The 22,319-nt window shown below is 45.8% G+C and overlaps 1 protein-coding gene across 4 annotated transcripts in view; it reads left to right on the forward strand.

Moving 5' to 3' along the window:
• HPSE2 (heparanase 2 (inactive)) overlaps nucleotides 1-22,319 on the forward strand; it is a 781,878-nt gene that overhangs the window by 753,977 nt on the left and 5,582 nt on the right. For all 4 annotated transcript variants that reach the window (XM_051824058.2, XM_051824060.2, XM_051824059.2 and 1 more), the window contains one exon: nucleotides 6,193-6,339. In XM_051824058.2, the coding sequence (XP_051680018.1) occupies nucleotides 6,193-6,339 (147 nt within the window). The remainder of the gene's footprint in view (nucleotides 1-6,192; nucleotides 6,340-22,319) is intronic.

The following is a 22,319-nucleotide window of genomic DNA, read 5'->3' on the forward strand; positions in this document are numbered from 1 at the left end:
AGCACGGACTTTTCACAACCCAGTACAGTAAGGTATGGTTGTTCTGTTTTTTATTTGAAGTGCTGGTTGTCATTAGAGCTGTCTTTAAACCAAACAGGAAATTTAATCATCAGTAAATGAAGTTTGACAGATAAAATGTTTTAAAACATGAAGATTATAAGGGAAAAAATTTTAAAGTAGGCCTAAAACAAAACCCATCTGGCCAAACATGACTTTCTTACTTCACTTCCTGTTTAAGGCAGAGTAGGCTGCCCTGGAAGAGACTTTTTTCTCTCAATGCACAGAAAACCTGCAGAGGAGGAATGGGCAGGCAAGCGCCTCTGCCAGACTTCATTCCACCCCAGCCTATCAGGGCTGATCAAGACAATGGTGAGCACAAAGAGCCGGAGTGGTCAGGTTTCAACAGATGCTCCTTCTCCTTCCTTGATGAGAGGGGAGCCAAGCCAATTAATTTATCATGATAAGATTTCTCAAAGAATCATGTCTGTACATACAAGTGCCTATTGTGGACGAGGGGAGGCTGCTCTGGGCAGGGGCCAGAGGTTTTCAACATCCCTTTTGCTCAACAGGAAGCTCAATCCAATACCTGAGAGAGTGACTGCTTTATGGCCTTGGCCTGGAGTTATCTGATCACCACACAAGGAAACATTGTATTCCTCGTCTCTGCTCCGGCCCTGAGGTCACCACCCAAAAGGTGGATCCTCAGCTTCAAGAGAGAAAAATTATGCTTGGCACCTTCTGTGGCTGTTAGAAAGCACGTCAGTCTGTGGCCTTTAAGCTACTGGTCTGAAGACCCTGGGGAAAAAATGTCGGTTGCCATGGGCTTAGCAGGACCTGGTGCCCTCACACGGGGATCCTCACGTGGTCTCATTCCAGTGTTCCACCTGGTGCTTTCCATATTCTCATGGGGAGCTGTCACTAAAATCTGAGTATCCCTTGAACTCAGGGCCAATGTCTCATTAATTTTGATGTCCAGTACAATGACTAGCATGCAGTTCTCAGTAAATGATAAATGCATGGATGACGGAATAAGTAAATGCAGAAACAGGCTCCAAGGTGTTACTGTTGATTTAATTATAGCTCTGTTCCTCTTATCAGCACAGCATCCAGAATGCGGTGTGTGGAGTGACTAGGAGTTCTACCACTCACTAGCATGAGACCCCAAACAAGTTACCAAATCATCTAGATTCAGGACTCTACATCACCAGCCCTCTACTTCTACCGCTAACTCCATCAGTACGACTTCTCCCTCTGTCCATTAAAAGGAAAAAAATGATGATCATAATTAATCCCACACATCACCCAAATGATAATAACTGGGGTGAAGATCTTTTTCTTCCTATTAAATACCTACAGCGAGCGTACAATGGATACACTGAGCCAGCCGAGGTTGAGGTGTCCCTCATGCCAGCGGGTGTCGTGTGTTCAGAGAGCAGTGCCGAGGCTAGGAGAAGTGTCTCCTCTCCGCTCTGGGAAGCCGCATGCCCTGCGTGTGCCCTCACATCTGCCGCAGCCATCACAGTGAATCAGCGCTGATTGATTATGTTACTTGTGGCAGTGCGGCCAGAGTCACAGCACGCTGGCTTTACATTAATCAGTCTTGACCAGGACTCTGAAAATATGTGTCTTGGGTCAAAACAGGGATTGAGTGAAAAAGTAGAAAATTACTAACAGAACCACCCAAAGAAAGTGTCCGTTAAAACAACTCCTGCACTCCAGAGTGCATTGAATCCTCGCTCTGTGACAAGCACCTTGTCATATATTTGCAGTTATATTATCTTACTGAATTCCAAAGACTCTGTGGAAATAATTGCTTGTGCAAATAACAGCATTAGTGATGGCAAGAATTTCACATTTGAAAGGAACCCATAGAGATAATTTGGCCTAGTGTTCAACTTAACACAGCACTCCCTCTTATATCACTCAAGCAGTCAGGCAACTTCCAGTTGGATACCCCACTGCCTCTTATGATAGCCTTTTGCATTGCCAGTCATTCCTGACATACTAGAGCATTGTCTCTGTTGTCTCTTGTCATTGATTTAAGAGAAAAAGTTAGAAACTCACACCAACACCAGCAGGTGCTTCTCAGCTTCCTGTTCTGGAGTTAACAGAAGTTCTCACTCTAGGCCTTCATGTACAGAGCAATCAAATTTTGACTGGGAAACCTTATTTTTATAAGCCATTTTGTTGAGACAATGTATGTTTCGAGGGTGGAGCCAAGGTCCTTAGCCAAGTTCGGAACCAATTGGAACCTGGTGGATGTTAAAGCAAAATTGAGTCTTTTGGGGTTCAAGTTCATTTATTATTGGCAAAACATGACTTCCTGTTTTTCAGAAGAAGTTTTTTTAAAGACTCATAAAAAAGGTTCCTGAGGCTTCTTGGACATCAAATGGCTCTTACAAAACAATATTTTGATGAGTTAAGTGTAAATGAATCAGAAACATGTGGATTAAATTTCCCTTAAAATACACAGGGGCTTTGAAATTAAGGGGAAAAAATGTTTGGCAAAACATGGTCTGACTTTTACCAAACCTAAAACTTTTGAATTAGATTTGGAGACAACGGACCAACCCAATTTTTAAGCACATTGACTTTAGCTGGGAAGGACTATGGGCTGCAAAGCGTTGTCTCCCCTTCCTTTCCCCAGCCTTCCAGCTTGACTGGAGACATTTCTAGAACATGACTGTTTTCTATCTGGAAACCAAGATGCACCTTCCCATATGACGTCCCCCACCCTCACATTCGGCATAGTCCAGTTCCAGCCTTCCTTCCCTGACTCACTTCCTCCTCCTCCTATGGCAACACAGGAAAGATGTCAAGCAGGAACAGAACAGCCAGAAAAGATGAACTCCAGACACCTGGAGTCCTTGCTGTTGAAAAAGTCTCACCATGCGTGAGACATGCAGCGAGACAGATGTTCTACCCAGATAGCTTCTCTCCAGAAAGGGGAATTCACTACAGGAACCAAAATCTACCTGAATTTGACAACATCAGAGGTCAAAAGTTGCCTGCAGGCCAGGATTTCAGATGCAGTTTTCTTGAGGAACAGATACTCCTCCAGGATTATTTTTCTGTGATCCAGCAATATAGATGCTTCAGCAATATGACTTTTCAGCCATGAATGTGTCTACACATCAAAAAGCCTCCACTTAACGTCCTTGCCCCTCGGCCAAGCAGGGAGAGAGATGGCTGAAGCACTCTTCAATGCCAGTTCCTCCCTGGGGAGACTCCATGAGTTCTATGAGAGCCTCTGCATGTTGGTATCTGGGCCTCGCTGGTTTATCTTCCCAAGGAGAACCAGATAAATGGATAACAGACCATTGCCAAGCTGCCTGGAAAGACAGCTTCCCTGCAGTGGTGCTGTGATCTCAGGTCTCCCCTCCACCCACCACTTCCCCACATCCCACCCTTCTCCTCTGCAGTCTCTGAGGACTCATTCTTCCCCAGCCCTGCAGAAGAAAAACTCATAAAGGCAAGCACATGGCTCTCACCCTCCTCTGCCGCTGACCTTGGAGAGTACTGTTTGATAGTAGCTAGCAAAAGGGTTTACCAGAGTCTGAAAAAATTGGTGCCCACCCACATTTATTTCACTCACACTCTGAAGCCCAGAATGACTTCAAGTTTTCACATTTGCTAAGCTAATCTGAGAACCCACCAAAGGAATCTAGTTGTTATTCTTTTAATGATGGTCAACACTGACACAGGCTGTCAACATCTCTCTTCAGAGCTCTGGTGATACAAGTTTGCTCAAATCAATTGACATTATCTTCTGACCTAACTCTTTTGCCTACAAAGCTAATTCACACACTACAGTGGATTTAAAGGAATCAAAGGAGGAGAAATTAGATAGGAGATTCATTTAATAATTTACCAAAACAAATGCTGGCATCTAAAAACCTTGAATACAACAATATGTCCTCCTACTGGTGCATGAAAAATCATCCTATGCACAGCCAGCAGGATATACTGGGATTTCTTCTTACAGCCCTAACGGATGGTCCTAAGCAAGTAGTAGCCAAACTCAACTCATCTGCCAGATATCTCAGAAACATTTTTAAAATACAGATTCTCAGGCCCCAATCCTAAATGAAATGAATCAAAATCTCCAGAGAGGAGCTCTGGGAACTATACTTCTTTTAAATATCCCAAGTTATCATACTGACCTGCCCTTGGCCACTCGACTCTTAATTAGCACCTTTAGAAACAGAGATGAGTGACCCTGAGATGGAAAGGGGAAATTCTACAAGGAATGATGTTTTCCTCTGGGCAAAGTTGACTTATGAGTTTTTCTGAACTCTTCCTTTGAATGCAGGGCAGTCATTTTTTCTGTTTCCTCTCATTAACCCATCCAGATGGGGCCCTAAGGGACCCCTTAGGAACAAGGTCTTTTTCCTTCAGAGTGAAGGAAATCGTTAGAGTTTTGTTGATACATGCTGAAAGGCTCTTGCATGGAGCCATATAGTTCTCCCAGGCTTCTGAGCATCTCGTGCTAAAGGATTCCAAGACAGTGAATAGTTTTATCATCTTGGGGTAGATAAAACGGCAAAATCAGAAGTCAGAAAGATAAGTACATTTGACCACATAAAAGTTTTTAGCTTTTATACATAAGAATGCAATATGAACAAATGAGTCAGTCGAAGAAAATTATGGTAAACTGGACAACACATATGTAGACAAAGGATGCTATCTTTGATAAATAGTTTTTACAAATCATTAGAGAATAGGCAAAGGATATGAACAGTTTACAAAAGAAGGAATAAAATGGCAGGTGGGCAAATGAAAAAAAAAGATGCCGTACCTCAGTATGAGTTGAAAAAATTACCAGTTAATATGACACTGAAATCTCCTTTCAACTCTCAGGTTGTCAAAGTATTGTTCAATGTTAATGCCCATTATTCTTAAAAGTATGAGTAAATGGATATAGAGATGATGGGAGAAAATTGGTACAAGCTTTGTAAAGAATATCAGCATTCTAAAATGTGTGTATTTGTCAGGCTACGTAAAGCTGTGCCGTGGTACTCACAAGACCCCAGATCGCCATGGTTTCCAATAAGAAAGTCTATTTCTCACTCGCACTACGTGTCCATCCCAGCACAGCTGCAGCTCTGCCCCACATCATCTTCCTGGCAGCACTCAAGTCACCCGAGCAGCCTCTTCCAGAACGCTCGATCTGTCAGAGGGAAAAGAGACATGGCAAAACGTGGTCTGTCTCTTAAAGCTTCTTCCCAGAGGTTTGAACATGTGCACCCACATTTCATGAGATGAAGCAAACCATCTGATCGCACGAGGCCTAGGGTTTCACAGAGCAGGGGCATAAAATCTCCCCACGGGAAGGGCACAACTGGGAATGAACTGGAAAATTTGTTGAGGAATGCCACAATGTAATTCCTCTGGGCTTAGTGACTTCAATTTCTAAGACTTTAGCCATCAGAAATGCTTATGAAGTACAAAAATTTATGTACAATGAAGCCCTTCATGACATAACTTTAATTTTTGAGATAACATTTTTAACTTACATTATAGTCAGAGGTTTAATGCTTCACTTTACAAAGAGTGTGACATAATTTTTAATGGTAAAAATTGAAAACAACATAATTCTGCAAAAGTAGATGATTAAATAAATTATGTTGCATTTCTCTGATTAAAAAGTTTAGTGTTCTTCTATAAGTAGAATTATATAATAACATAGGAACATGTTTAAGATGTTCATTAACACACACAAAAAAGCTGTGTGAGTAGTGTGATCCCAATTTTCTGAATATTGAGTTTCATGTCAAAGCACTTGATAAATATTTGTCAAATTAATAACTGAAAAATACTGGAAGGATGTGTACCAACACATTGACATATCTCAAGTTACTGAATTGTGGGAAATTTTCTTTTTCCACTGTATATCTCTATTTTTTTTTCATTTTTTTGTAATCAGCATGTTTTACTTCCATACTCAGAAATTCTAAAACCTTTGCAATAGTTTAAACAAAAGCAAAAGGGGTATGGTGGGAAGCAGTTCTCTTCTTTGCAGGAAACCACAATAACAGGCCTTCCTGTTTGTGAAGGGCTATGGTGGCCAAGGCCCATAAAGTAAATGCCCTTTTCTGGGGTGGTCCTATTTTGTGCAGCCTATAAATTATTCAGGAGCATCTAACTGACCACTTTGTTTCCATCTTTTCCCTTCCTCCCTCTGGATCTCAGCCACAACTATGTTCGTGGGTCCATTACACTTTTTATCATCAACCTGCATCGATCAAGAAAGAAAATCAAACTGGCTGGGACTCTCAGGGACAAGCTTGTCCACCAGTATTTGCTGCAGCCCTATGGGCAAGAGGGCCTGAAGTCCAAGTAAGTGCTGACCTAGAAACAACCGAGGAGCCAGTGTAGCCGGAGCATGGTGGGAGGAGATAGTCACCCCTTTTCTGAAGGCGTCATGCAAGGTTGCTACTGATTCCCTGGGGCTCAGTGGGAGGAGGGTAGGACAAAGAGCAGCCTGGAGTTGGGGAACTGCTGACTCCGCTCTTCAGGACCCTAATCAGATTCCTCCCCGTCCCTAGGTTTAGAATCTTCTGCAACTGTTAAGTCAAATGGTGGACAAAAATATTTCTGAAAAGAGTATTTTTGGCATTTGAGAGAGAGAATTCATGATGCAGAATTATCACATTGTGAGGTGCTCTGTGGCACCTGCCCACTAAATGCCAAAAGCACTCCCTGGTCATGTGGCAACCAAGAATCCTGGGAGTTGAAAACCGTGCCCCTTCCAGTTCTATAATGGTACACCTCCATTTGTGTCATTGCAATCTTCCTAGGGCATAGAGGAAGGAACACTGTGTGGTTCCCTTGCCCGCAAAGGAACAACACTGCTCCCAGCTGATCGGTCTTCAGTAGACTTTTATTTAAACAGGATAGAAAAAGAAACCCTTGAGCAAGGGGAGCTCCAAAAGAAAGGGGAAGCTCCCGTACCATATCACAAACAGCTTATATGGTATAACATTGTTGAAGCATGTAAGCAAGCTTAGTCCATGCTACAGTCCATGTGGCAGCACTCCAATCGGGTGCCTGATCACGCACAGTCCATGCGCTCCTTGTCCAGCCATAAAGGTGATCACGCGCCTTCATCCAATCAAGCTCCTGGTCACGTAGCAGGCGGCTTGGACGCCAGCAGAAAGCTTATTGTTGCTCCACCTGGTGTTTTCTCAACTCTTGGTCAGTGGGAAAAGAAGTATGGGAAGCCCCAAGGCCATAGTTGTAGACTCAACCCTGGGGTTATGGAAAGGTCCCGATATCGCAGCTCAACAGAAACCATAAACATCCACACAGCAGTAACTATTGCAAACGGTCAGCAAGATAAGCCTTAGCATGGCCGGCTCATGGGTCCCCACAACACTGGACAAAAAGTCAAAAGTTCAAGATCAATAATCAGTTCTGTCCATAATTTTATGACTTTGGGGACATCACTACATCTGAATTTCTTCATCTGAGCAGTATGAGAGAGATGACATCTGTGGTCTGTAAGACCCCTTCAAACTCTCTAAATATATGGTCCTCCCTGTGACACTCTCCACCTCCCTAGACGCTGCAACAGACTATCCGCAGCACTTATCTCTGCCAACAGAAAGCACCTCGAGGCCATATTGAGGAGGACCTGGTCAAGGGCAAGTCCACCCCAGCTACCCAAGCAAGGCCGCTCAGGAAGGGTATGGGATGCTGTACAGACGGGGGTGTTCCCATTCCATTTTTGATGTTTACCAAGTTTAACAAAGCTGTAAACTTGGAGCAGGTGGCTTGCACTCCCACAGCTGCCCACAAATATTTGTGCTATAATTGTTCACTGATTCATTGCAACCTTGGTGGTTTGCATTTGGCTTCCAACTGCATGTGCAATGGAACAAAATACAATTTGGGAAGTCACTTATTGAATCTCTTTAGCCCACCCTCGATCTGTTTTCAGCCTTGGTTCACATATGGCTTTTTTTTCTTCTGGCTACAGGTACATTGCTTCTACATTTCTTTCTTCCTAATCCTGCCTATCACTAGGACTCTCTTGGGTTTTTCAATTCCTGTCTCTCTACTTCCTAGTAGTTCATTGCTGGTGTGTTAGATTCATGGCCTTCATCCTAAGAAAGGTACCTAATTCTAGTCCCAGCTTTACCACTAAATAATCAACCACATGAACCAGGAAATCCCCTAACCCTAAGCCCTTGGCCTCAGTTTCCTCATCTGCAGAATTCAAGGGTTGCTGTTTACTTGATGAGGTCCCTCCAGCTCTAAAATTCTCATCCAGGATCTGAGTATATGGGGACCACAAGTGTGTTTAAGTCTCCTGCTGCCAAGCAATAGCCATTTGGCAGAGCGGCTGATTCCTGGCAGTAACTGTGGTAGGTTAAGTCCTCTGGACTGAAGAGCTTAGGAGCTGAACCTGCCTGGTGTCGGGAAGACCATGGGCCCTGTGTTGAAGGACGTGCCAAATGCTTTCATGGACAAGGCCAATGCCTCCATCCCTGCTGTGTACTAGGCAGGTTCTGTAATCGCTGTGAGCCTGTTTCCTCAGCTATAAAACTTCTCCTGTGGAACAGAGTGAATGAGGTACTGTACGTAAAGTTCCTGACACATAGTAAATAATAAATATCCATTGCCTGCCTTTCTCTCAACACAGAACTCTAGCCTGTGGGGGAAGTGGAGGGAAACGGTCACTTTCCCTAAGAATATTCTTTTACAAAGACGTCTTCCCAAATTTTTGAGATCATATGTTAAGCCATTTGTTAAGATTATGTTAAAGGGTTTGCTAAGAATCACATAAACAAGCAGGAGGAGGTGGGAGGCATAGGGTGGCATCTTCTCATGAGCTTGTTTCTGCACCAGCCAAGGACACAGGCCACCACGCCATCTGTCTGCCCCGTCCCTGTGTCCCTGCCTTCAACATAATTTCCTTACTGTGTGAGCCTGACTGCTCCTTGGCCCCTGTCCCGCCTGTACCCGTCCTCGTGGTGACTAAAGTGACTGAGTCTCACTGGCTAGCAATGTGCTTGTTGTTCAAATTTCGCTATCATCACCTTGTCAGCATATTGATGGGGAGTTGTGTTCCATTGTTAATAATACATTAGAGGGACAAGGACAAAGAGAAATTCATTCCACAGGGATCCTAAAGAGGGGTTTGGTAACAACTACTGAGATCAGTGAGTAATGTCATGTAACTGGAAGAACAGTGGAGCTCGAGTTAGAAGACCCGAATCTGAATCCCGGTGCTCCCATTTATCTGCATGATGAAACCTGTTTCCTAGCAGTCAAACGTGATTCTTGCGAGACTCAAGTTAGGGGATATAGGTGAAATAAAGCCGTCTCCATAGGTGAATTCCACTTCCCATGTACACACATACATCTAGAAATATAAACACGTTTACACACATAGATTTCACATACGTTGTATCAGAGAGTTGTAGATCAGACGTCAGAGAGACTGGGGTCCAGCCCTTGATGCTCCCTGTAACACTGTGTGAAACGTTGGGCCCTTCACTCACTTTTCAGAATGTGTTCCTCTCCTGTAAATTATGCTCATTTCACACCTATTCTGTGCTGGACTCGGGGGACTTTGAGCCTCTGCCTCGACCTCTCAGCCTGTAAGCCACCAGGCAGGGACAGTCCCGCACACAGTCCGGTATCCAGCACTCTGCGCCCTGTCCCGCACACAGTCCGGTATCCAGCACTCTGCGCCCTAACTGCTGGCGAGAAAGCCCTCAGTGGCTCTGGGATGAGGGGCTCACAGGAAGGCTTTGGTTTCAGGGAAGCAGGCTGTGCTAAGAAGGATGAAAGGAAATATAGGAAGTGATTTCAGCCTTTGGTCTCTCTTTCTCTCTTTTATAAGCCTCTGGGGCCAGGCTCTGTGTTCTGCGCTAATTCCTTGCTATAGCCTGAAGCCATGTTTGCTCAGAAGAGAATATAAAGTTCTGGGAGTAGAAGATTGTTTAAGTGCTCCTGTCTAGAGGAACTAGAATGAGGGTATAGAGTAAATCAGTGCCCCACCAAAGCCACCAGTTGGCCACTAAGGTCTGGGGTTCAGAAAAAGGGAAATGCCAGAAAACTTGAAGTTGAGGGCGTGGGATAATTTCCATTCTCTTAGAATTGCCCTCAGGGCTGGGAAGATTTGAAATCTCTAAAAGGGTTAACTGGGAGCTAAGGGATGCCAGCTGTCACACGGGAAGCACACTTGATGCCACTAGTGAGGCCCGGTTTAGGCGTTCAGGTTCACAGAGAAGGTCCCTGTCACCCTTCTCAGTGAGTGAGCCGATGAGAAGCCCACTCAGGTCTCAACTCCTTAGGTAAGAGATCGCTCTCATGCTGAGAACCAGACAAAAGGGGAGTGCTCTCTGCCCCATAGGATAGAAGTTTTGGAAAACTGCAAGGGAAGGGGATTCTGCCTGAATACATAGTCTTCGAGGAATGGCTGAAGGAAATGGCGTTCAGTTCAGAGAAGAAAAGTGACGTAAGGTGTAAGAACTTTCTTCAGATAGTCACAGGCTTGCCAAGTGAAGGTCAACAGATCTGGCCCAGAATGACAGAACGACAGAAAGCCAAGGAGTACGATGTAAGAGATTTCACCTCTAAGCGAGCTCACCTTGCACCAGCTCCGCTCGGCTGACCGAGGACAGCGCGGACTTTTCTCACGGGTGTTCTCGGGTCCTGACTCAGTGGGAGCCGGGGTAAGATTACCGCTCCCATGAGTTGGAGGACTGCAGTGTCTTCGCCTTTCTCCACTCCCACCCCATCTTGGGAAGCAGTGGTCTCCCTGGTCACCAGCGAAGTAGTTTCTCAAAGCTATCAGAAAGCCACGCAGAGACGCTGCCTGTACTGAGGGAGGGAATGCGCAAACTATGTGGCTGGTTTTTCCCAGCAGATCTCCAGCTCTGCGGCCCTCCCTTGTTGTGTTTCCTCCTGTCTTGCCCTTTGGGAAAAGGGCCCCATTCACACCTGGGAGAATAGTTCCCATTCTGGGGAAGTCAGAGAACACAGTTGGGGAAGCCCTACCACCACCAAAGAGGGAATCTGCCCATTGCCTCCTGTCATCACACACGAATACACGTTATCCTCTAGAGAATCCTTTCTACCTGAGACGTACTTCTGTCCAATGTCTTTCAACAAAGAAGCAACATGAAGCTAAACTAAGCAAAGCAAAAGTAAAAGGATTTTTCCCGGGAAAGCTCAGACTAAGAACAGGTCATAGGTCAGATTCCAGGGGTTTTGCACAGATCTCCCATGTGGAAGGCAAATAATCCAAAGGTTAGAAAAAATGAAACAGCTCAGCTGTTCTACTCAGGGACATCAGCCTCAGGGAACTGGCAGATGCTAAGAATACTGGGGTGGAATGACATTTTAAGGTGATCTAGTTTATTCTGCCCTCAGACAGTCTTGGCTAAGCCACGTGGATCAGAGAATGCCCAATGTTTAAAGACCTCTGGGAAGAGAGTGGCCACAATTTCAATCTGTCTTAACAATTGATTTTATAAGAACACTAGGGCCCACCATACCTGAGGCTGTGACTTTAGAGGTAATCGAAAGTTTTAATAGTCATTATCTCATTTAACCTTCTGAATGGCACCATGATGCATATAGAAAGACTCTTGCCCCTCTCCCATTTTAAAGTTGAAGAAACTGAGGCTTTGAGCATTAAGTGACCTATTCAAGGGTCACAATACTAGTGAGTGATGAGGCCAGAAAGCACCTGCCATCCTGCTCCCCTGACCTCTAATCCAGTGCACTCTCTTCAACAGTGTGCTACTCCAGCGGCCCAGTCACAGAAAATTAGAATTCACAGGATAAGCATACAGGATGGATAACTGAACTCTGTCTCTGTATTGTCTGGATTCATTTCACCTCAGGCTCTTGATAGACTGAATCGATTTGAAGAGTATTAGGTTACCCAGCAGCTCTCGCCTTTGGGCTAATTCATCCCAGATCTTTAACTTTTCTTCATAAGTCCTAATTTCAGGAATTCCTTAAAAGTTATTCTCTTAGCTATTTAAAACTGTCTCCCAGCCATAGAGTTCTAGGAAAAGCAAATAAATTGGGGGATTCCCTCTGTTTTCTTCTATGTTCTGAGACAAAGAGATGATTAAATTAGTTTGATCTGAGAGATATGAGAATCAACTTCAATATATTATACTCTGACCCAATACTCACAGGTACTCTGAGCTCCCTAATGCCCAGTGGAATCCGCCCTCAGAGAGATACTTCTGAGGCAAAGATGCTCACCAAGGTGGCTTCCCAAGGAAAAGGGAAAAGAAATATCTTCCATTTATCAATTTTTAATGAGATCCTACTCTGTACTGGAAGTGACTTGTTCCTCTTCAGGAACCTAACTTGCAGTGGTAATTAACCTGGCTAAAATTCTTAAAGAAGTGTGATGCCATAACTGAGTACTCAGGAATTGCAAGTAGACAAATTAGGGGAGATGTGGGAATGTCAAGTTCAGTGTGAATGCCTCCAATCCAAATGTCCCTTGATCTTCCTAACACTAGACCACATTGTCACCTGGCCTTCAAGAGCTATTTAATGTGGGATATTTATGAGTAAGGCTGGAGGGAGAGAATTCTGGGTCCCCACCCTCAAAGAGCGCATCTCTGTTATTACAAACAACTAGCAGGAAGCAGCCTGTGGGCTATGCCGTAATAGAGGTGCAAAGCATTTCTGCTTTGGAGTTAATGGGTTCCACATTAATGTTTAAATTTCATATTTTCATGAGTTTCTCCTTTAGCTGCCATGATTGTAACTGAAAAAGATCTCAAGGCTCCTATGAATCAAGAACCGTATTGCCTATTCTGTGAAGAAATAAACATCTTTTTTTTTTCCTTTTTCCACAAACCACTGCTCATTTTTTCCATCTCTCTGGTATATAACTTTTGCTTTGATTTTACCCTCATTAAATCCAATATCAAAGAAAAACACTGGCATCTCACTGCAAGCCTTTAGGGAGGTGTCATTTGATGTTAACCAAACAGAGTGGTTCTGAAAATACTCCAGTAACTCCCAGGTGCTAAGACTTTAAAAATATCTTCATGTCCTTGTTGGAACAGACTATATTATGATACCTCATCTCTGGATGCAGAGTGCGGCTAATGTGAAAAGTCCTGAGCACAGAATTGGCCACCACCTGACCCACCACAATCCCTCACTAATGATAACTGGAAGCACTACATTTAGATTTTGGCCGCAGATAGACCTGGTAAAAGGATCTTCGGGAAAAACCCTAACTCCAAGAATTTTATACTAAGACTTCTCACACACTCAAAAACAAAGCCTGAAGACCTGTTTTCTGAGACCAGGGTCCATTAGTCCACATATCTCACAAGACTCAAGACATTCCAGTGTTTAACTTCTGCCAATGTTAGTGGGTACCTGGATTTTCTGAGCTCTGATCAGCCAGATGTATGCCTGCAGGTTTCCATTACTTTCACTTATCTGGGATTGTTTAAATTAGTTTCTTTTTTAAAAGGAACCACTCTGAACATTCTGTAGTTATTAAAAGATGACTTTATAGAGGAAAAACTTAGAAGGATGTCTGTGCATCAAAGATTTCCCCTGTGTTGTCCTTGAAAGACAGAGTTCAGCATCTGTTTAATGGATTGGTCTGTCTCACAAGTTAGCCCACTTTAGGAGTAGACAGCTCTGTGCTGTGGCACAGCGGGGTAAGCCACGGCTGCCAGCATCCCATATCAGAGCGCCGGTTCAAGTCCCGGCTGCTCCACTTCTGGCTCTGCTCCCTGCTAATGTATCTGGGAAGGCAGCTGAAGATGGCCAAGTACTTAGGGCCCTGCCACCCATATGGGAGTCCCTAATGGAGTTCCTAGATGGAGTTCCAGGCTCCTAAATTTGGTAGCCATTTGAGGAGTAAACCAGCAAATGGAAAATCTCTCTGTCTCTCCCTCTCTCTCTCTGTCACTCTGCTTTGCAAATTCATTTATAAAATAAATCATTTTTTAAAAAGTTCATGGAAAAATGGATCTCAAAGTTTATTTTGGTGCCAAAAAATATTTGAAATACATGCATGGTTTTTTCATAATATGCATTTTCTGTAAACCTTCTGAAGACAAAGGGCATGCTCTTGACATTTCTACCCTTGTTTTGGAAAATTAGGCAGCGTAGATCTTTATAACAGTTTTTCAGTAGAACTCTCCTTAAAGTTCCAGCCTCCAAGTTAAACACTCTCAGCTCCTTCAGCCATTCCTTGAACAGGCTGGTTTCCAGATTGTTCATCTTGGAATCTATCAAGTTATAGGACCTTATATCAAAGGATTAACTTTCAAATTTCCCTACCTTAGTCAAGCTTACTTGAAGAAGGAGTAGGACATGTGAACTTCTTATTATAACTCACCTCACCAACACAGTATGTAACATTTTCCCATTCTTGCCAAATTCATAATGGAAATGGTATTCTTATTTAATTTATATTCTTTGAGTTTAGTGGTATAAGAAGATTTTTCATGTCTTATATGTTCTTTGCTTATTTTTCTATTGGGATGTTAATCTGTTTTATTAAATTTGATCTAATAAGACAGTTTCTCCCTTTGCTATCAGTCATACTTACTGAAATATTTTATCCAGTATTTTATTTGCTATTTTTCAATAATTTAACTTTCAGGTTCTTACCTTGACAAACAAAAGTGTTCCCTTTCTATATAGTTAAATATGTCTTTTGCCTTATGGTTTCTTCCATTCGACTTATGTGTGTGTATTTATATTCCTGAAGTCAGATAAATATGCACCTTTACTTTCTTCTGGTTTATTTATTGTTTCATTTTTATGTTAATTTCTCTAATCTGTTTAGAAAAGAGCTTCAGCTGTTGTCCTGTTCAGGTTGATAGGAGTGAGGAAAGCTGCTAGCCCATGCAGAGCTTCAGGTACCGGTTTTACAAATCAGGAAAAAAGAGGATCCTTTTTTGAAAAAAAAAAAAAAAAAAAAAAGCGAGACTGAGAATGGAGAGCTCTTTCACCCGGAGGAAGAGTCTCTGCTGGTACAGGTGCAACCCCGTTAGTTGCAGCCCTGGTCCCAGGCCATTTTGAGCCCCTCAGGAGGAAGGACAGCACGGAGGCTGGGAGCACCCAGAGGCAAGGAAGGTGCCTGGGACTGGGAGATCTAGAAGCAGGCTGCTCGTGAACAGGCAAGTGGTAGCTATCCCGAGCACTGACATTCAGGTTACTATTCCTGTTCAGAGAGGCTGAAATAGACACTGTAAGCAGCACAAATATAAATAGATGCAGGCAAATATATGCATATAAAAATGCTTATACCTCAGAGTTCTCAAGAAGTCTATCAAAAAAGGAAAGAGAAGAGAATGTCCTTCATTTCAGTTAGTGCAGACTTACTCACGTAACTTAGAGCTATTTAAATCCTTTTAACCCTTGGGAGTACTTGTGGCACAGAAACAGGAGCTATATCCAATGCCTGTGGGGTCAAAGTAAATAATTATACACGTTTCTGAAAAACATGGGATACTGAGTGATCTAGTCTTCATCCCTACTTGCTCTGCCTAAAGAGAGCTTGAACCACTCTTTGTCCGTTGGGAGCTCACTATGGCACAATCCAGGACTTGAGAGAAATCTAAAGAACTTTCTAGGACTTGTCTTCCAAGGAATGTGTATTTATTCAGTGTTAAGGAAACACAGGGTTCCTAATCAGTGCTAAGGTTTCACCTGGCTTAGTCCTTAATTCACCCGGCAGAGTGCTGCACCGTGCCTCCCCAGCACTCATCTCCCCGCTGTGCAGGCCGAGAGCAAGCAGGAGCTGACGCAGCTCTGTCCCGATGGCAGAAAGGCCCACTGCAGTCTATACAACAGCAAAACTTGCCTTTGAAAAGTTCCCATATTTGTTTTAGGTTAAAAAACGTGGCCTTCTGGCATGCACTCCAAAAGAGTTTAAAAAAAAAAACTTTTTATTCAAAATAGATTCAAAATGTAGTGGTGAGAAAGTTGCTTAGTTTCCTTCCATGCCCCGCTGCAAATATATTCCTGCCTCTTCTACCCGCCGTGTTCAGCCTTGGCTCGACTTTGAGTCACCTGGGGAGCTCTAAAAATTCCAGTGCCCAACCTGCCCCAAAGACCAATTAAACCAAAATCTCTGGGCTGGGGCCCAGGCCCCAGTGTTTCTTAAAGCTCCCCAGATGATCCAAATATGCGGCCAAGGTTGAGAACCACTGTCCTTCCATAAACTGCTGGAACAAGATCCTAGCTGATTTGCATTTTGATTTCTTTGATTTCTCCCAGATTATATTCTTCATTCGGGCACCAAGCCATTTTGCCAAAGGTGCGAACCTGCCATGAGCCCCTGGGAGTTCTCTGAGACTGAGTGGAAGAGTACTGGCTCCCCCAAGGTTTCTATTGTTTGTTTTGTTGTAAATCCCTGATTAGTAATGTGCAGATCACTCTGTAGATTAGAGGATTATAAAATGCTTTTATATTTTCTGGTGACTTGACATCTTAAACCAAGATGTTTAGGAATCCAGGGTTTTCACTGTTACTTTCCAAGAGTTTCTCGTCCGTCCTCAAGTCAGGAATATGTTTTCTTGCAGCTCGTTCCCAGCAGCTGGAAAGCCTCTGCATAGCTGTCCATCAGGGCTGGGTTCTCCCCTCCCCACCCCCACTCAAATGGGGACCCTTGTTGCAGGCAGGGATTCCCAGTCTGTCCCAGATAAAACATAGGAGATGAGCACTTTCGGGTATCTGAACAGTTGGTTCTAAATGGGGGGGGGGGGGGGGGGGCGGGCCAGGGAAGCAGGAAACATGGGCAGTCCTGGTGGACTGGGAAATGGCCTTTATCATCGGCTTTCTCTGCGCCTTCCAGAGACTATGGCTTGGTGATGGACAAATGTAAGTAAGCCCCAAGGAACTTCTGAGGGTTCCCCCAGCACACCTGATGTCACAGGAAAAAAGGCCAGCAAAACTGGAATACATATCTCCTTGATTTCACATATTTGAATAGCTGTCCATAGAGCCTGGGGTATGGCTATGGACCTCTATCTCATACTTCTACGTAGGAAAAAGCTGTCTGGGGGCGTGCCTCTGTGCACACACGCCCTGCCCTCTGCTGACTCTTCACGGAGCGTGAACTGTCTGTAAAGAGACAGTTTCTGAACCCCACTGCTCGCTTCTTCCAGCCTCGCACAAGTAAGGCTTGGGGAACCTGGTGCTTCTGCTTTAAGGATCCATTACATCTCAACAAAACAGATCACATGAGAGTAGATCCAGAAACTGGGAGCACATGGAAGGAAGAGACCAGTTCCGACCTGGGAATCTGTGAAGTTCTTGGATGAGCCATATTCTGGGAAGTGCTACAGGGAAGGCAGTTCCAGGATGGGTTTACTGAAGGTTTGGGAGGACAAAAGTTCAAGGCTCATGGCGGGGCGGGGGTGGGGGGGTGGAATCATCTCACGTGATTGGGATATAGGATGCTTTGAAGGGTGAGGGGAAAGGCCACAAAGACATATTAGGGCCAGACTGCCAAAGACCCTGAAATGCAAACTGAATGTTCTTTTTCTTCTATCTCCGCTGTTTGCGTAATATGTTTATTATGGTGTGTATGGCCACATATTTGCATGTTTCCATGTTTCTGCCTTCGAGGGCAAAGATCAAGTCTGTTATAATTAAATTTCCACAACGCACAGAACAGTGGATTATGAGTAATGCTCCTTAAACACCACTTGTGAATGCCAGTGACCTTGGCATCAATTCTAGGTGGGGGATGGGAAGGCAGCGTAGCCACATAAGAAAGTCTCCATGGTTTTATAGCTGGTGCCTATTGTATCCCATGGTTTTTATAGCTGATGCTATTTGCCCTGTGGTTTGAGTTTGATATGCCCATGGCATGGAGCTTTGAGATGATTGAAGAATCAAATTTTCTTCCCAAGTTGCCCCCAAACGATTCCCTCCTCTGTTGGAAGTTAACAATACCAGTATAAATCCAGGTTACTTAGCTAGGATCTCATCGTGCCTGCCAAGTGTGCTAAGTGGGTTTAAGCCTTTAGAAGCACATGGTAGAATCCCATTCTGGCTTGGATAGAACACACATCAAAGCATGACCCCAGACTTGACTACACACAGGAAAACCTAATCCCAAACAACTCGCCTGCGCACACCACCCCGCTGCTGCCTGGCCCTGCTGCCCAGCTGTGTGTGGAAAGAAGTGCTGGTGTTTTCTGTAGTCAGTGACGCGGAAGCTAGATCAAAACTGGTCATTGTTTCAGGTTGCCCTTCTGAGGGTAGGGTGAAAAGCAGTGATCTTATCGGGCTCCAGATGGCTCAGAGACCAGGAGCTTCCTCAGATGGGGTGTGGGCTCCTGGAAGAGCGAGGGGAACAGGGAGCCCCCCCACTTCGTCTCTTACAGTCTCCTGTGCTTTAACTAAGCAGAGGAAGAGACTCCAGTGTGCAGCCAAGCCACGTCAGAACGAGAGAGACCGAGTGGAACTCCACCAGTGTTAAGTGACATGTCACAGGCAAGGAGACACGGAGCCGTGTGCTACTGAAAATTAAAACGTGAAAACTAAGCAGTCTAGCGGCACAGTGACTCAGCACAGGACTCCTGCCTAAGTGAGCGGGCAGGCAGGGAAGGCTGCGCAGAGGCAGGTGCAGATTCTGCCCCTGTCCCATCTGAGCCGTCCGACGGGACCACGTCTGCCAGGGCGGGGGGGGGGGGGGGGGGGAGGACAGGCTTTTGTTTTTCTTCTAAGATCCATTCATTCATTTACTTGAAAGGCAGAGTGACAGAAAAAGAGGATGGGAGAAACAGAGAGGGATTGAATATGAATCATCCATCCCCTGGTTCACTCTCCCCAAACTACCAAAACAGCCAGGGAGTCCACGGGATTGATGGAAAAAGCACAGGAGAAACTCTGCAGGGCACACTTGAAAGGAAGTAAATCTCCCCTTGACCTTGAGGTGTGGGAGCTCCCCAGGGAGTGTTCCAGTGTCCTAGGGCTCTGACTTCAGCGGGGTAGGTGGGACGAGGTAGCCCTGCCGGGCGGGGGGCTCAGCGTGGTGGCCACACTCAGAGCCGGTTCAGGCACACGTCCTCTCTAAGCGGCCCCACAGGCACACACAGGCTGTCTGAGGGCAAGAGAAGGGAGCAGAGCCCCTCTCTCCCGAAGCCCGGCCGGGCCCCTCCGCGCTCTAACCGGCCTGTGACCTGGAGAGGGCAGGGGCTGCACATACCAGCTTCCCGACTCAGCGAGGGGCCGTGGGGAGCACCAAAGCACAAACAGGTGCGGGCGACGGGGAGCGCAGGGCCGGCGCAGCACCGGGACCTGGGACCCGCGAGAGCCCGGCGCCAACCGCACACCTGCAGCCACCCCCCCTCTCTGCACACTGGCCGGGAAGCCGGCACCCCGGCAGGAATTGCAAGCCGGCTTCGCACGTTTTCTTAATATCAGGCTACATTCCACATTTGGTGGGCCCCCTGCCAAGAGGACCGCAAGGAAGTTTGGGTTGGGATTTGATTGATTCTGTGATTTGTTCCTCCGAGAGGCCACATCTCGCGGCCTTCCCCGGACTGGAGAGCCGGCTGTCGGGACAGGCCCCCGCGTTCCGGCTTCCTGGGAGCCACCGCGAAGGCTGGCTCGGCCGGCACTGTTGTGTAGGACAAGAGTGACCTCTAGTGGCGCACAGGAGAGGGCCCTGGACCGAGACTGGGAACCAGCCGTGTGTGTCTGCTGATACAGACCCAGAGCGCACACATTCGAGTTCTCACTCATCTCTTCCCTTCTTTCCCTCCCTTTCATACAACAGTTCAGAAACTGAGAGCACACCTGCGCACTGAATGCCCTAAGCCTAAGCTGAAACAAGTTTCTGACCTTCCAGGGGCTTTTTCTTCCGTGTAGTTTTAGTACTTACATATTTATATCTGGCATGTGATTTACTGACTCACCCTGTGCGAGTGTGTGGGCAGGAGAGCGATGACGGGCTCAGCCGGGCTTCCTGTCTCCTGCTGAGACGGACAAGCCGCTGGCCGTCACATACATGTGCCAGGTGCTGAGGCCCAAGCAGTACGGGCACGTGGTGCGCCTGGAAGTTGCACGGAGCCCCCCCCCCCCCCCCACCTGAGAGAGAAGCAAGCAGCCAGGAGAAGGAAGCTGGAAGAGGAAGGCAGAATACGGAGACGCTCCGGACTGCGGAACAACACCAAGGGAGCACTGAGATTAGAAAGACGGCGACTAACAAAATGCAATGCGCCGTGAAAGGAGATGGTGGTGGGGAGCTGGAGTGGGCAGGAGTTAGGATGAGCTTCTAGGGGGCTAAGCTAGATAAAGGGGCAAAATGGCCCACTGACAGGGACTGGACAATGTCCTAAGATGAGCGGGAAGCTGCTGAACACTTAAACAGGCCGATGGCATGGCCAGATCTCTGTTCAGGAGGGAGCACTCTGAATTTGGCATTAGCTTGGCTCCGGCTAGCTGTCAGGCATGGGTCATGTGCCTGAAGAACTGTCAAGCCAGAGGGCTCTCGAGGTCCATCTGGTCAATCAGCGCTCATCATCCAGATGGAGACGCCTAGGCTCAGAGAGGCAAATAACTTTCTCAACATGGCTGCAGTGGAACTAGTTTTCTTGGAATCCCTTCACCTCCCACTCAGCAACTGAGATCATGCCAGCCTGAACCAGACATCAACAAGTCTGCTGCTGATACACACACACACTTCCCCATGGAAGTACCCGCTGGCCGGACTAGAGTCTAACACATTATCTCCACGATGGGGAAAGGACATGCCCACTAGACTTGCTTCCCTGAGACCTCAGAACGGTTGAACCCATGCGTAAATACCCATGGCTATCAGAAACCACCAGTTGTGAACACCAGAGATTGCAGACAGGTGGTGGGGGCAGGGAGGGTGACCAGGCTAAGGGGCTCCCACAGAGACCAGGGGAGCAGAGGACTTGACTCCACAGTGACACATTGAATCCCATTTCAAATAACATGAAAGATTAAGAAAGCAAGTGTAGGAATTGGAAAGTAACTCAGACTTTGTAAAAACAAATGGTGATAAAATGCAGTTGTCCTAATATTTGGATAATTTTAATGCCCTCAGCAGTTCAGGCAAGAGAAATAGTTCAGCCTGGGCCAGATCATTTAGCACTTGCTTTGAGAAATCGTGGGCCAGTAAGGAAGTCCCAGAATATGACGAAAATATGATAAGAAAGGTTTCCAAAGAAAGAAATATGACCCTAGTGAGTGCCACCTGGAATTGGAGAAACACCAAGAAATAGAAGAAAGGGATGGTCAGGAGGCCAGAATCCGAGACCTCACTTAGCCACTTATTAGCTGTGTGACCTTGCCCAAGCCACTTAACCTCTGACCTCGTCACAACAGTAAAGTTACAACAATAATAGTACTGCCCTTTCACAATCACACGTGACAAGGGAGCTCACATACGACTGCAGTTCAAGCTTCAGTGCACATCTCCACTCTACCACTGGCCGTGCACTCGGACTCACTCAGCTGTAATCGAGGGGTGCTAACGGCCGCCTCCGTGGGTTTGAGTACCAAATGAAACAGAGGAAATCAGAGCACAGTGCCCTTTGCACAAATGGTGTCCCAGCATCAGTGATTTTCATCATTCATGTATTGTGTTTGCAGATTTACCAACTGTTCCGTGTACGTAAATGAAAGGTGCTGTGAGATTCAGCGTGAGGTGACTCCGCTAGGCAATGAGATAAGTACGGAAAGGGAAACATAAGCAGGAATAATAGAGTGGGGATGATAACGTGTATCATTCATCTTTAAAGTGAGAGGTCTTTGTAGATAAGGATGTATGTGGACTCAGGGTCTCACACAAACCCTACGAAATTCGTTCGTGTTGACCTAGCTAAGTGCAGGTCCTAGAGATCTTTATTAAGGATGGAAACCCCAGCAGTGATGGATGGCCTTGTGTCAGGTTGGGATAAGTTATCTAGTGAGTGACTGTGCGAATGGTGATAATGCAGATCTAATCTCTCCTCCCCACTGAGAGCGAGAGTAATTGGTAGTAAATGAAAGCTGTAAAGACACTCAGCGCACCTCTGGGGAGCCTCTTTAGACCTGGAGAAATCCAACGCAGGAAGACCAGGAATAACAGAAGAACTTCAAAAGTCTAGTCACTTTCTCAGGAAATACCGAGTCCCTTTAGACATTGAGGATTCACAGCCCAGTGAGGGACAGAGCAGGCAGGCAAGGGTTGAGAGCTCGGAGGTGGGGCTCGTAACTCAGCCCAGGGCAGAGAAGATTGTCCCGGGGAGACAACTCCTGGGCATGCCCTGCACGGTCCTGCTGCAGTCTTGTCCAAAAGAGGACAAGGCTGTACTCCAGGCGGAGGG

This window comes from Oryctolagus cuniculus, chromosome 15, assembly GCF_964237555.1.
Source record: "Oryctolagus cuniculus chromosome 15, mOryCun1.1, whole genome shotgun sequence".
Taxonomy (NCBI): Eukaryota; Metazoa; Chordata; class Mammalia; order Lagomorpha; family Leporidae; genus Oryctolagus; species Oryctolagus cuniculus.